Source organism: Manis javanica, unplaced genomic scaffold (assembly GCF_040802235.1).
Source record: "Manis javanica isolate MJ-LG unplaced genomic scaffold, MJ_LKY HiC_scaffold_25, whole genome shotgun sequence".
In the NCBI taxonomy this organism is placed as follows: domain Eukaryota; kingdom Metazoa; phylum Chordata; class Mammalia; order Pholidota; family Manidae; genus Manis; species Manis javanica.
This window is the reverse complement of record NW_027332171.1, coordinates 344,586-360,374: the sequence shown is the minus strand read 5'-3', so window position 1 is coordinate 360,374 and position 15,789 is coordinate 344,586. Positions and strand designations below refer to the sequence as shown.

At 38.3% G+C, this 15,789-nt stretch overlaps 1 protein-coding gene and 1 long non-coding RNA gene across 4 annotated transcripts in view; one reads left to right on the top strand and one right to left on the bottom strand.

The window, feature by feature from the left end:
* The window catches only part of LOC140847608 (uncharacterized), a 32,084-nt gene that overhangs the window by 1,402 nt on the left and 14,893 nt on the right, over positions 1–15,789 (bottom strand). The window lies entirely within an intron of this gene.
* On the top strand, positions 390–15,661 carry LOC108403266 (membrane-spanning 4-domains subfamily A member 12). 3 transcript variants are annotated; one of them, XM_017670287.3, is made up of 7 exons: positions 390–471; positions 4,782–5,061; positions 8,416–8,553; positions 9,088–9,144; positions 10,813–10,929; positions 14,963–15,073; positions 15,291–15,661. In XM_017670287.3, exons 2-7 carry the CDS (start codon positions 4,795–4,797, stop codon positions 15,330–15,332), a joined length of 732 nt encoding a protein of 243 aa, XP_017525776.3. In that variant the 5' UTR covers positions 390–471; positions 4,782–4,794; the 3' UTR covers positions 15,333–15,661. The 3 variants fall into 3 exon arrangements, with proteins under 3 accessions (XP_017525776.3, XP_036851160.2, XP_036851161.2); XM_036995265.2 differs by having other exon boundaries at positions 15,288–15,661; XM_036995266.2 differs by lacking the exon at positions 390–471 and adding an exon at positions 479–621 and having other exon boundaries at positions 15,288–15,661.

Genomic DNA, 15,789 nt, shown 5'->3' with positions numbered 1-15,789 from the left:
AAGATACATATTTACAGACAAAAGTTTAAAAATATAAATGAAAATATTATCATTGATTATGTGTGAATGGTGGGATTATGGTTGTGTTTTTTCCTCATTTTTACTGTCTACATTTTCTAATTAAAAGGCATTAAAATGCAATATCATGTTGCACTCATAAGTATCATCAAGTGCAAAGGAGATGGAGAAAAAGAGCACTTAAGTGTTCGGGAGTGTCAGAAACGGTTTCACAGTACAAAGGAGAGAAAGTCTGAGAACACAGCAGAGACTACATTTTACAAACAGACCTATATGTCCACCTGGGGAGGAAGAAAGTCAATGATAAAAGGACTTTGGAACCTAACAAAGATAGGAGTCAGGTTAGTTTGAAGCAAGGAAGTAAAACGTACCTATAATATCCAGGTGTATACGTCAAACAGGCGCAGAGCTTGGAGAAGAGAAGAGAAAGCAGACAGGTGCCAGAGGAACAGAGTAAGTCCACTGAAACAACTTTACCTATCTCTTCACCCAAATCAATAGGCATTTGCCCAAGGTGGACTGGTCCATTCTGCATGGGTTCTCTGTGGCATTCTATCTCTAGGCTGGAGAGATGAAGCCAACTCGACTCTGTTAGACAAGTAGGTAAGTGAAAGAACCCAAAATATGAGAGGGATGAAGCAGGAAAGAAATGAAAGAGAATGTCAGTTACTATAGAACAGGGTAAAGATACTTCAAGAAAAACACATCAGAAATTAATGTTAAGAAAGGTGACACAGGAGGTTCAAATGTGTGCCATTCCATGAGTATTAACGAACAAGGAGGGAGCAATGCCCCAGTGTGAGCATTTGATCAAAATGTGACTACCACAGGAAGACACAGCACAGTAGAAATACTGTAGCACTTGGTTTTGTAACATGTTTTAATTAAGGTGCTTTTTTATGGCAAAAACAAAAACAGGTGGGGAAGATCACTCGTTTGGCTAGGTCGGTTACGCATTTTTATTTGTGGAGGTCCTGCTACAGTTCACTATATGCTACAATGTCTTCTCGAAAACAGTAGTCGTCTCTACTGTGTAATGTTATAAGTGAAATTAATATGGGAGGGAGGTTATAACAAACTAGAAGAAAGTAAATTTTTCCAATTTTTATTTTAAACCACTTAAAGAGCAAACTGGTGAGCTCTCCTTTTATTGCTACAGTCTGCTTCTGATCCCATCAGACCTTCTATTTTTTTTTATATATTCCTGTGCTTTAACATAATTGCAGTTGCTCTGATTTTTTTGGAAAAGAGACAACTGGAGGGGTGTCAGGGGATGGGTGACATAGGTGGAGGAGATAAACTTCAAATTATAAAATAATTTAGTCACAGGGACAGAAGTATAGCATTGGGAATATAATTCATAATACTGTAATATCTTTGTATGATGACAAATGGTAAATACACTTTTTATGGTAAGCGCTTAATAGTGAATATAATTGGTGAGTCACTAAGCTGTCCATCTGAAACCAATATAATATTGTATATAAACTATATTCCAATAATTTTTTTGAAAGAAACTAATAGAAAATATTCTTCCAACCATCAAGGAAAATCATAGTAAGTCAATAGGTAGAATCTATGAAAAGTCTATTCATTGGCTTCCCTGTTCTATCATTTATAGGATTATTTGCATTTTGACCTGATAATCACTGAGTTACTCCCTCAAGCATTTTTCCTCCCTTTATACTAAACTATATAACCCATAAAGCTGTTTATACCTTACGTCATTTTGGTATAAACAAAAAAAAATCAAAACTGGCTCAACTCTTTAATCCTTTTTATTAAACCAAAGCTTGACCTAGTAAAAATGTATCTAAGACTAGCACAATCTTCATAAAACTATTAATAATCTGAGTTTTACAATGAACCCAAGGTTTAGTCCAGAACCTAAGAAGCAGATATGAAATCAAAAAATGTTGACAAATAAATGAAAAAAAGCCTTGAGTTTTCTTATCAAATTTGTCAATGAGACCAAAAAATTACACTGATCAATAGGAAAGGAAGGAGGCAATGAGATCACATACATAGAGACATCGTTTGTTTTCATACTTAAAAAACACTCAAGAAAATTCTTGTTCTACTTAATCGCTATAGAAATTCCCATCTCCTGTCTCCTTGGTCTTGGCATTGACCTATTATAGCCCAAATCTCTATTATAAACTTTTCACACAGCCACATCCACTGCTTACACCAGGATAGGAGACTCTGGGCCCTAATAACAGAATGAGAGCTATCTTGTATCAAGCTCTGGCCATTCTTGGACACTGTTCCAACAGTCTCACAGGCATTAGGACTATCTGATCTTCACTCCAGCCTCTGAATGGCATCATTAGTCTCATTTTACAATTGAGACACAGAGACTAATGGGGATTTACTTAAAATTGCTCAAGGTCCCAGAGTGAGTGAAATAGCAGACTGGGAGGGTCTGAGTACTAAATGGCCACAGAAACCAGATCTACAAGATACAAAGCCTCATATATTCTCAAATGTTATCTGAGAGCTACCTAGAGTCACTCCAAGAATCAGAGCTATGGAACTGTTTCTTTTTCCATGTTTAAAATAAGCTTTTGTAGATTAAAATTTGTTTCCAATTTGAAAAAGTAATCGCTCTGTAATCATGTGTCCAAAATGTGTTTTCTGCCTTTCCATTGAGTTTTCAATCTTTTTCAGTCGTATCCAGCATCTGAGCAGCTTAGAGTAAGGGTTATGAGTGTAGGCTCTGGATTCAGTTCTCTCACTGTGAAATAGGGATGGTAGGTACCTTGTGCAGATTCGTAAAGACTAAGTAAAATAATGTACCTGACCCACTCAACATAGCAATAATAATTTAATAGCCAATCTGTGGAGCTATTAACAGGTATAATTCTAAAAACTTTATGTGGACTAATTCTTTAATATCAAAGTGACCCTACAAGGAAAGTACTTTTATTATCCTCATTTTCCAGACAAGAAACTATGGCAAAGAGGGGTTAACAAACTTTCCAAAGACACAGAGCTGGTGTCAGAGCTGTGTTCCTAACCACGACACTGCACAACCCCCACGGAGCCTACAGCAAGTGTTCAGTGAAATACTAGCTCTCTAGAAAGTTCACTTGAGGCTCACTGAGGTGAGGCCTTACTAATTTAACTATCGAATCACTAAGAAATCAGTCATTTATAAAGTCCCCTCCACATCATCTGAAGACAATAGTTTGGCTGTTGGGTAGTTGTATGTACCGTCAATTCCCTGCCACCAAGGCTGACCTGGAACACAAGCTGTGTACACTTACAGAGTGAACAGTGTGGATGGAGTAGGGGACACTCAAGAACACAATTTTCTAGCCCTGACTCTTAAACTGTCTCAGCTTCTATTTCTCTTCTATATCAAGGCATTTAAACTGTCTCAGTTTCCATTTCTCTTCTATAAACCAAGTGGAATGGGACACAGATAACTGGAAAGGCTCTTTCCTCCTCTGAAATCTCAGGATTCTATGAGGACATGGTCTGGGTGAAGTGCCCCTGTTAAAACACCAGTAGTCCCATATGCCAGTAGGCTCTTCATACTTCATGACCTCAGAACTCCTACTTTCTTGGTATTTGTTATACATGAAAAAATGGTCTGGGGAGAAGGTGTCAGAAACAACCACAAAAATCTAAAGACACCTAAGACAAATTTTTTTAAGGATCATGATTTCTCTTCAATAACTAATAGTGATCCCATCCATATCTAGTTGTGCTGGTTTACTTCCAATAAAATTTCCCTTGGCCACAAGAGACCCAAGACAGCCTATAGGCAGAAGGACAAAATGAAGAGATTAAGGACAGAAGGACAAAAATGAATAGGGATTCTCAAGGGTATTTTTCTTAAAGGACAAGAGCATCAGCTTAACTGGCTATATGTGAATTATCCTCCTGGAAAAGCACTGACAAATAATTTTTAATCTTGGACTGCCTTACTTACTATGCAATTGTATTCTTGGCCCCTGTTTAGTTTTGCTATCGGTTTTCTCTTTATTGCTGTAACAAATTACCACAAACTTAGTGGCTTAGAACAACGCAAATTCATTATCTGGCAGTTCTGCAGGTCAAAAGTGCAAGGTCAAGGTGTTGGCAGAGTTGTATTCCTTTCTGAAGGTTCTAGGAAAGAATCTGTTTTCCTTGTTTTTCCAGTTTAGGGGGCTTATGGCCCCCTCCCTCCACTTCCAAGCCAGCAGACCAGCATCTCGCTGACCCAACTCCCTGCATCACATCTCTCTCTTCTGTCTCCCTCTTCTATTTTTAAGGACCCTTACGATTACACTGGACCCACCCAAATAACTAGCAAAATCTGTTTTCAGGTCAGCTGATTATCAGCCTCAATTCCATTTGCAACCTGAAATCCCCTTTGCTATGTAACAACATATACAGTTTCCTGCATTAGAACTTGGAACCCATCTTTGGGGGAGAGGGAAAGGGTGTATTGTTCTGCTTTCCACTATCTCTTCCCTCTTCCTGTTGTCCTTCAGATGCAGTGAACTCAAGGAAGATCAGTATAAATAAATACTTATAAAATCAAACAGGAATTGGAAAATAAAATAAATAAATTGGAAATCCTTCACTTCCTTCCAACTATAGGATGCACAGGATTCCAAAGTCAAATGAGAAGCATGTTTATACTAGTTGCCATTGCTCACTATCTGCTTGCTTGCTCTCCTCTATTTGCATATTTGATAATTCTTGACATTTGGAAAGAATTTATTTAGTTTCTTTTCTAGGTAAATTGGTCATTTTGTTATGTTTTGTAGTATTTAGGACATAATGACATCATCCAATCCAACAACCAACCTCAGAATGTACGAGACCACACTCAATCCTTTCCCGCAAAGCAACTCCATGGCTCCTGGGCCTCAACAACTTCCCGGTTTCATAAACCTAGGAAACCAGGTTCATCATGGTCCACCTCCCTTCATTCCTTCTCTTGGAGCCTTTACTAACTACCAGCAGGGTCAAGGAAATATACAAATGGCAAATCCAGCCACAGGAATACCAATCACCAAGCTTAAAGAAGAAGCAAAGATACTAGGGGTAAGTCTACTTACTACTATAATTTTAATTTTGCATTTGCAAGGTTTTATTGTTCTTATGAGTTATAGGTGGAGAGAAGTTCACGAACTCCTGACATACATCCATTCAATATAAAGTTTTGAATGTTACTCCAGAAACCGTATCTCTTTTAGGTAGAAATAATTAGTCTGCAAAAAGACTAACCTAAATTCATTTTATTTTAGATTCAAGCAAGAATCTAGGAGGTGACAACAGACTCTTCCTAGCATGAGTAATATTGACATTCTGGGAACACAACTACTTCTAGGGGAAACTGGATATGAAAGAATTGGGGGCATTTCATCTGCCATCCCTTCCACCCAGTGCCCGAGGAGACGTTATGATTTAATTGCCACAAAGGGCACTTTAAACATTCATAATCTTGTTTATGTAAGCATTGTAAATCATGCCCTACTTGTAGATGAAGACACCACTTACCTAGGCAGAACTGTTAGTCCCTTTGCTGTGCATTCCAGGTTTCTCATTCACGCCACTAAAATAATTCCACCCAACTGTACTGTCTCTCCCTGGGTACAGTTCTAACTTCTCAGCTTGAGCATTCAGTAAAGTATGCGGAGTGCCCATTATCTGCCAGAGACTCTTCTCGCGATCTTACGACCTATTTCAAGTTTGAACGTTTTAGGAAAGTAAAAATGAGCACTGATCCTCCTCCAGCAGGCAGATCTAAGCTGCGGAGGTGGACCCTCAGGTGCTCCTCTTTCCAAATAGAGGAAATTTCCTGCTCCCACTGAGCAAACAGGACAAAATAACACCATGTACAGCTGACTGCACACAGACATTAGAAACATTGCAGAGAACAAAATAGGCACCATCTCTGCCCTCATGGAACTTGGAACCTAGTAGGGAAAATCAGACTATACGCACAATAAAGACTTAAAGCACATAGTGGTAGAAGGTGATAAATGACATTGTGAGAATACAGCAGTGTAAAAGGGACACAAGTACCAGGCAGTGAGGAGGTACCAATTTCAAGTTGGTCTGAGTTGGCTTTCCTAAGAAGATGACATTTGAGCAAAGGCATGAAGGATGGGTGGAGCCACGCAGATACCAGTGCAAAAGCTTCCCGGTAAAGTTGGAAAGGTTTCAGAGGAAAATGTGTGTGATGTGTTGTTGAACAGGGAGGAGGCCAATAAAGAACAGCAGGACGGAGGAAGGGTGTAGTTACAAGGGGAGCAGTGGGGTGGTAGAGACCCGACCCTGTGAGGCCTGGAGGGCAGAAGTCTCTGGTTTTTACTTTGGAGCCACTGGAGCATTCTGCCTGGTACTGAAGAGGCACACAATAAAAGTACTTTTAAGTAATAGGTGCCATTTTGCTTTTTAAAAGCTCCATTTGCAAATACTACTTCCTCTCCCTGAAGATTATGCATCTATACCATTAGTAGCCCCCAATTACCACAGTAGTGCAGGGGCCTCCGGTGATAGGACGTGGCACATCTGCCCAAAATGACTCCAAACTTAAAGTGGTTCTGTGGCCAAAAATCCAAAGTGAATTAAATGACCAAGTTACTAAATCTGGCCTCTAGGCAATCTTGGTCAGTAAATGGTCTGGCCAGTGATCTACTAGGAGAAAACAAGGCCAGTGTTAATCCAAAAGCTAACTGCTCCTCATCAAGATTATGGCAAGAATGAGGATGGGAAGTCTGCAGCCAGATGACTGTGTTGCTGCTCTGAAAAAGAGCTTGTAAAAACTAAACATAATGTCTAATGCAGGAGTACTTTAAAGGAGATCCATGATTGGCTAAAAGCAACCCATGACACCCCTGAAGTTACATGCAAAAGTCTGGTGTGTATATATGAATATATAAGGATAGTTTTGCAAAGAAGGCTCACAGCTTTCATTAAAGTCTCAAAGAAATTCTATTCAAAAAAATATCAATCTCATAGCATTATTTAGGAAGCTGTGATTTTTCTCTAATTCTGATTTAATTTAATTGCATTCAGTAGCTTTTTACCAAAGAAGTAAACACAACAATCTTTGTATTTGCTATCTTCCTGGACAGATAAGATGTAAAGTTGGGAAGAAACATGTAGTAAATCTACAGTTAACTTCTGATCAAATCTAGTTATTTTTCACAAATCTGTTTACTCAGGATGGAGTGAGAAGGTATAAAATTGTCCCCCCACCTGTCTTTGAGAATATATGTCTTAGCCAATAAGAAAATGATTGCATACCTGAAATTAAAAAAAAGAATATAAATTAGTACAAAGCCAAGTAATAAGTGTGTGATTTATATCCTAAGGTACAACAGAAACTTGGATGGAAAAAAGATAGCTTAAACTGACTGACATAATCAAAGACTTCATAGGGGGTGGAGCTGAGCTGAGCCTGGTGGGAGGCTATACTGAGTAGTACTTAAGACATAGGCTCTGGAATCAATTTGCTGCATTAAATTCCCAGATCTACCCCTCAGTAAATGTGTAATCTTGGACACTGCTGTGGTCTGAATATTTATGTCCCCCCCCCCTCCGAAATTCATATATTGAAATCCTAACCCCAAAGATGACAGTATTAGGAGGTGGGCCTTTGGGAAGTGCCTATTAGGTCATAAGGGTGGAGCCCTCATAAATGGGAGTAGTGCCTTAATAAATGAAGCTCCTGAGCTATCCCTAGCCCTTCCCACCATATGAGGACACACTGACAAGGTACTGGCTATGAACCAGGAAGAAAGCCTTCACTAAAAGGCAGCCATGCTGGCACCTTGAACTTGGGAGTTTCCAGCCTCCCGAACTGTGGGCAATAAATTTCTGTTGCTCATAAGCTACCCACTTGGTAGTATTTTGCTGGAGCAGTCTGAACAGACTAAGACAGCCAACTCTGTCTCTCTGTATCTCTAGCCACTTGTTGGGAGGATTACATGAAACCATAAATGTTAAGTGTTTAGAATGTTATCAAGCATATAGTTAATGCCCCATAAATTGTTTTCTTCATTGACACTTTCCCAGTAACTGAGATTACCCAAGCAGAGAACTGGTCCATTTGAAAAAGATAGCCACTGAAGTCAAGGTTAATGCATTCTTTCCTAAGAGTCTTTGAGGGGTTCCCATATTAAGCAGCAGCACTTTCTGAAGAACTCTCCTTGGGACACCCCTACAAGCTTCCCCAAGCAGCTCAAACAAGGCCTTATGCTGAGGGCTTGGCTCTAGTGGATGTCAAAGCCTTAATGGCTGACATCCTGCTGCAGAGGTATACATGCCTAAATGACACCTACGGATCTTGGCAGAGTTGACCATACATAAGCAGCCTCATTTTAGTAATATTTCAACAGCACCTGAAAATAAAGAAGCAATTTTAAAATTCTTGTTTTCTTTTTTCAGGGGATACAGATCATGATTGGAGTGATGCACATTGGCTTTGGGATTATTTTGGGTTTGATGAACATCGTGTACAGTGGAGTTTTGGGTTTTGCTTCCTTGACTTTTATTAGCGGATATCCATTCTGGGGTGGTGTCTCTGTGAGTACTTTGCTAGAACACCTCACCTTCTCAGTTTATAAAATAGAGCTATCCCCAGCCTACGCACAACTCATGTTTTGATAAGCCCTGCATCTGATCAGCTGGAGAATTGAGAAATAACAGCTTTGGGTATAAAGATTGGTATAAAGATTGGGTATAAATAAGGAAGAGCTTTCGTTCTCTATTTTAACTTGTAGCTTGAACTCATACCCTAAAATTTAACCTGACCAGGTAACCAATAACCAATAAGCCAATCCTACTACATTTTAGATAGAAATGAACCTGTTGAGGGGAGAGTGGGAAAAGGAGGCGATTGGGAACATGATTTAAAATACGCCACTGATCATGAGAGATTGCACAGGAGCTCAGAGAGCATTAGAACAGGGAAAGCTTACAAGAAGAGTAAGTTCTTTCTTCACAAGAAACTAAGGAGGAGAAGAAAAAAAACAAAATCTCTGAGAGAGCATAATGTGAAGTTTCCAAGAACAATCACAGAGCCCATCTTTTTACAAATAAACTTGTCTGTTTCTGCAGTTCATTATTGCTGGTGCTCTCTCCATATCTGCAGCCAAGCAGAGCATCTCTTCCCTGGTAAGTTAGAATGTTTCTACTTTTTAAACCTCTTTAAAGATTCATTTAACAGGGAGGAAAATTGAGAAAGAGAATTCAGAAAATGTAAAGAGGAGCACTTTTTGCCAAAAGCGTATGCCCCTGTGGCATTTGTGCCCCCAACTGTCCACACAATCTGACACTCAGAAATGGCAGAACTCCACATCCTGACTTTAACTCCCAAGAGTGGAAATGAGTAAAGACAGGGCTACTTAGTGTTATCCTCCGGGCTCCCAGGTTCAGGTGTGTCAAAGTGCATTAGTGGAAGTCCAAACCAGAATCCAGGAGCCAGGAAACACCCACTTGCCATTTCAGTATCAAGGACTCTACAGTTTATGTTCCATTTCTCAGTTCTGGCTTGCCCGTTTTTTTACTTTTTATTCGTGCAAATCTCCTATTCTTATGCAGATGTGACTTTTGCTTTACAGTTTGTTAAATCATCATTAAAAATGCCTAGCTCAGGATAGAAGAAGAGTCTATGGAAATAATCACTGAGACAGGTCTTTAAATTCTGTCACAGCACTCCACCGCTGATAATTCCCTGGCCTACTTTGAAACAGGAGAAAGAAAATGGTTTGCCACAAACTAAAGACAACTAGGGCAGAGGTGGTTTCAAAGATTATATTTAACCCAGCACAAGAGGAAAGAATGGAACACAGGGACATAATAGAATCATGTTGCTCACTTCCTCCCAGATTAGACTAGACAGAAATAAAATAAAATAATTAAAATAATAAAATAAAATAAATTAGCCTAATCCTGATTAACCACTCCTGTAATAATCCAAAATCAAAATAAAGAATCCTTTCTTTGCATCATTTATGGATCCTTCCCCTAAGACTGTCCCAAGCATAGAATCTGTCCATTTGGAGAAGATAACTACTAAAACTATACCTAAAGCAATTTTTCTAGGAGCCTTCTAAAGGCTTTGGGAGACACTAAGCAGTAGCTCATTCTAAAGAACACTAGCCCTGCCACCTCTAGCAAGTCAGCTGAGGACTGGGTTTCACAATTATTCTGCAGAATATCGAAGTCTGCTAGTAGAAACTGGGGAAAGTTTTACGTTCTGCCCATAGACCTGTACCCACAGAGGCTTAAGGAATTCCTCATTCTAAATCTGGAGTCTTTATCTAGTCCTTAGAAAGACTTCAGGGTTTTCATTAATTCATAAATTTATAGCAAAGATTTATTGTGTACATTCTTTTCCATCTACAGAATCGGATGCTATCCAGTACTATTTTATATGGTGGTCCTAAGAGTTCTATGACATATTACGTTATTTGAACAATTTAACATAGTGCCTGTCACAAAAAAAAATGCTCACTAAAGTTTAATGTGTTGTTTTATTGTTTGCAAAAGGGAGTATAATTGTTATTGTGTATGAGGCTTTTAGGCAAATATACTATATGAGCTTCTGTTTAGTATTACTTACATTTTTCCACAGATTTTGGAAATACCCTACATTTAGGCTACCTATAGGGAGGTTTTCATGGGAACTACCCAGAAGGGCAGAGGAAAAAAAAAATCATATGAACTTCAAACATTTTTTCAAGATTCCAAAGGTTAAGAACCATTAAATTTAGCAGATTCTTATTTCATTTAAATTTATTTCTCCTATACATGATTTACTCTTCCTGTCATTTTCACTAGATTAAGAGCAGTGTAGGACTGAATATTGTTGGTGCAATCTTTGCCTTCATTGGTGTGATTCTGTTGCTGGTGGATGTGAGCATAAATGGGACACCTAGCCAAGACTACTGGGCAGTGGTAAGTATCCCCTAATCTACCACAAGCCCCCTCTCTTTTTTACCTGTCATAACTGTACAGCAGCTCTAGTGGAAAACCTCTTTTTCAATTGCAGCCCTACTCTAGTCATATAACCAGTAAGACTACAGAATAAAGTTGGGAGAGTTACCTCTACAGATAGACTAGGGCAGAAAGGACACCCCTTATTGGTCCATCTCAGTGTTAATCTTCCCCATATGAACAATTTAGGAAGACTTCTAAAGACATGTAAAGATACCCAGATATTACTCTCCAAAAATGTGAAAATCTATGTAAATAGGATAGTCAAGTTATTGAGTAGTTTTATTTTAGAGTACAATGGGATGAGACAAAAATGGCAGTGACCAAGGACATCAATTTTTATCAGAGAACCCCAAAGACTGAAATAATTGCAAGGTGAAGCACATGGCTCCAAATGCTCTCAAAATAGAATCATCCATTCATGATCATTATATAGGCTGAGCAAGGACTCTGACCCTTACCTCAGGAGCAGAGAAGAGTGTACACGGAGAACTTGTACAGAGGCAAGAATATAAGGGACCTTCTTGGTAAATAAGGTGGGGTGCACCAAGAACACAAAATGTATCCTCCAAAATGCCAAATAAAGAGAACAAAAACTAGTCAAAGCCCAGCTTTTATATTGGCATCCAAAAAAAGAAACTAATGATTCTGCTGTGTCTCCAGGTGGCAGAAGAAAACATAGCTCTTAGCCTGTCTCTTACTAGCCAAAAACAAAAACTACAGATAAGTCTCACGAATGCTCTCCAATCCAGAACTAAAAAGATTTGGGTGGGCTCAGCCAATTATGAGAAAAGATATAGCAAATCTTGTATTGTAAAAGCCTTTGTCTAGTACCTGGGATGTCAAGAAAAGTAGGAAAGCTCACTAGAGTTAACATCTCCCAGTGCCCTCTGCTACGTGGAAGAATGAGCAGAAACCTACAGGAATAGAATATAACTCTGACACTGGAGCAGGTCTTGGTACAGAGTATATTTCAGAAGACAGAGAAAGCAAAGTCCATGTTTACCAGCAAGAATTGTGCCAGGTGCCAGCTAAGCTATTTCTCTCCCTACAATAGCTGCATGATTAGCACTCAGCAAAATGGACAGATAACAAGTTTCTAACCCTCAAATCGCAGCTGGAAACAGGAAGACAAATTGGACCCAGTTAAATGGAAATAATGGATCAAGGAAAATTCATCTATACACTGTATGACCATACATAAGGCCTGTACATAGTTGTTCACTTGAAGAATGAGAAAGATGAAAATAAATGGTAGAGAAACTATCCATATACATTAGATTGATTAAAAGAAGGAAAAGAGGGGGAAGGGAAGAAGGAAAGAAAACTCAAGATTCCTGTGGGTTAGTGGGTCAGCAGAAACAGATGCCTATTTTTCATTTTGAGTAAAAGCAACAATTCAATTCATTAGGAAAAAAGACACACCAGATAATAAAATGGATGCAAATGTATGGGCCTCTCTCTTCCTCACAAGATATATTCTGATTTGATGAGGATGTTAGTCACATAAATCAAGAAAGCACTGAGCTTCCTCATTCTCACAGTTTGATCCCCTACCAAGCTAGGAAGCCATATCCTCAAATTCTAATTAAAATTCCTGTCCTTTGAAACAATGATTATACTCTGTAATTATCCCATGACCCAGACCTAGTATCTTAACCTCCAGGTATTGGTGTTAGGGTTTTCAATTTAAGATATAATCTTATAAACAACAAAAGGGAATTTCTAAGTAGCAGGTCAAGCCATATTCTACCACAACATGCCAGTGGTACAGATTCTTCCAATATGGAAGAAAACATTACCCAATTATCAATAGAAGATTCCCATGAACATTTTATCCTTTAAAAGTCCTCATGAGAAAATAAAATAACAGAATGAAATAAAAAGAACATTGCAGCACTACAGAAACCAACTGAGTACTAAAAACTGCTATTACCAAAGAAATCACACACAGCAAGAAACAGAATGGACCCAGATAAAATGGTACAGAGAAAAACTATAATCATAGTATAACAAAAGAAAGAGATAAATATATTAAGTAATTAAAGAAAAGGTGGTAAACATGAAAGATAGGCAAGTGTGATCCAACGTAACAGTAACTGATCTCCCTGAGGTAGAGAATCCAACAAATGGTGCAGAAAAAAAACGTTCAGAAGTGCTTTAAAAAATTTACTGAAATAAGAAAATGACTGAATTTGTACACTGAAAGGGAATAACCTATAGTAGGAGAAAGATATGCAAAACAGCAGATATAAAGATATATGTATGTATGTATTTGTGTATGTATGTATGTTACCCTTGTTAAGGTATATAAAAAAAGGATTCTTTAAGGCTTAGGGGAGCAAAATCAAATTAGCCTTAAGGTGGAAAAAAAACAGCTTGGCTTTGTCTCCACGACAGCAACATTCAATAAGGGAAGAAAATGAAGCAATATCTGTAACATTTTGATGAAAAGAAACTGTGACTCAAGAGTAACACATCCAAAAAAATTCTTGTGTAAATATAAAAACAACAGGAAGATACCCTCAGAAAATCAACAATGACACACATGGGCAATGCTGTTTTAAAAAAATGTAATAATATTAAATTCATGAGGTAAATTAAATCAAGAATTCACAAAGGCAGGAGAATCTCTGTAAAGAGATTAGTGAAGAGCCTTAAACATTTAAATATCCATCTAAGACAGTCAGGAAACGATAGTTATAGAACTGTACACAAGTGTTTTAATGTTTCACCCAGAAAAAGTGAAAAATGACATAACCACCAAAAACCCACCAAAAACTCAGAGGTGAAGATGGGTAAGATGAGATACAAAATGAGTGCTAATCACCTTAGTTTTCATAATAAAGAATCATTTAATACTGTCTAAAATTGAAAATTACAAGTTTAATATGACTTCAACTTCATGGAGTTCATAAACTTTTTGTTTTAATTTTAGCAGACTTAATTTGACTTAACTTTTTTATTCTTTTAAAACCAAATAATACTTCTATTTCAAAATAGTTAAGTACAAAGTGATTCCATTCTAAAGAATGTTTCTGTCTTGTTCACTCACTCATTCCCTCTCTTGTTCTCTCTTGCTGTCTCTCCATGCACCCATTTTTCTACTTGCCTTTTGCATATACACACACAGATCTAGAATAAAATGCATCAAATGTTAGTTTTACTTATTTCTAGGCAGTGGAATTTGGGATAGTTGACTATTTCTATGTTGCTTGATTTTTTTAAAATGAGTAGTTAACCTTAAAAGCTACACTATCAGCTATTTTACCAGCAAAACAGGTTTATTTAGAACAATAGAGAATTGCAATCCAGAAAAAGCAAGCTATGACAAAACCACAGGCAAATGGGGAGAAGGAAGGAGAGGAGGAGGCTCTTTTATAGAGAAAGGGGGAGCATTGTAGGATTGTTTTAAGCAAAAAGTCCATTGGAGGAAACTGGGAGTCCCAGGTGTCACACCCTCTCATTGGATGGGCTTTATCCTAGCTATTGCTGGGGGAACCAGAAACTTTTCTCTCCCCTACCGAGTAGTAAAGTAGCCAAAATATTTTGAGTTGCAGAGGTGTCCTCTTCCTTCTGTTGGGTTCTGCAATTGACCAGGAGTGGTGTGTGTGAGAGTTCCCCCTGCAGGCCTCCCAACGCCATGACAGCAGATTTCCCTTCAATTTTCACAGTAGGTAACATTTTATAAAAATAAGGAAGCTATTGCAAAGAAAATAGAAATTTAGCCCCTTTCTAATGTTTCTAAAACAGTCCACTGGAAAAAAAATGGAAGTCTTCTGGAATTTTAAGAGAAACCCTAATTCACTGAAATAAGCATTTGATAATAGAGAAACCCTAATCCCCTGAAATAAGCATTTGATAATACAGAAATAATCATAGAGCAAGTTGAGAATGATGAGCAATAGCACATTTAATGAGACAATAAATTTTGAAGCCTATGTGAGATCCTCTTGATGAGTCAAAATTTCAGTGTGTTTATTCCTGATTTCAGCTTTCTGGGAAAGGAATTTCAGGCATTCTCATTATCTTCTCTGTCTTGGAGTTCTGCATAACTTGTACCACAGTCCATTTTGCCTGTCAAGCAACTACCAACACCAACAGGGTGAGTTGAGCTTCTCATGTGTAAAATAATCTGAATCTGCTGGAGAAGTAGAGACTTCAGTATCAGCTAAGTCCCACACTGGGCTTACCAGAGTGTTCTTTGTCCTTGACTCTGACAGGTCCCAGGGTAGGGGTAGTGGGTGGAGATGGGGGAGTAGGGGGGCACCAAATAGGACTGGAGTAACAATATTGCCTCTTTGACTCATTTTTTACAGCAGCCTGTCCTGGTTATTCCAAATGTGTATGCAACCAATCCCTAGACCCCAGGGTCTTCCTCAGTTCCTCCCAGAAACGATGGCCCCATGGCTTATACCACTAGATAATTTTTTTTTAAAAAGGAGCATCATGCAATGTCATGGGGTTAAACTACTCTACAGAAACTTCCTGCGAATCTGGCCTCTACTGTCCACAATAATTGCTAATCTTTAAAGAGTGTGCTTCAGATTTGTCTTTAGTTTGTTAATGATAACTGTATGTATCATGGGCAAAGGTGAAGGATTAGAAGACTGAAAGTGACTCTGCAATTCTCTTAAAGAAAATTTCCTGTAATGTTACCCTTTCCTCAATAAAATATTACCAGGAACATAAACCTTCTTTGGTATTCATTTTGGTTTGATATTGCTTGCAGAGCAGTAGCTCTGACAAAACATCACAAAGCCAACAGATAAAATGTCTTGCATGATTATTTGCAGGGTGCCCAAGTCACTGGGGTTCCCT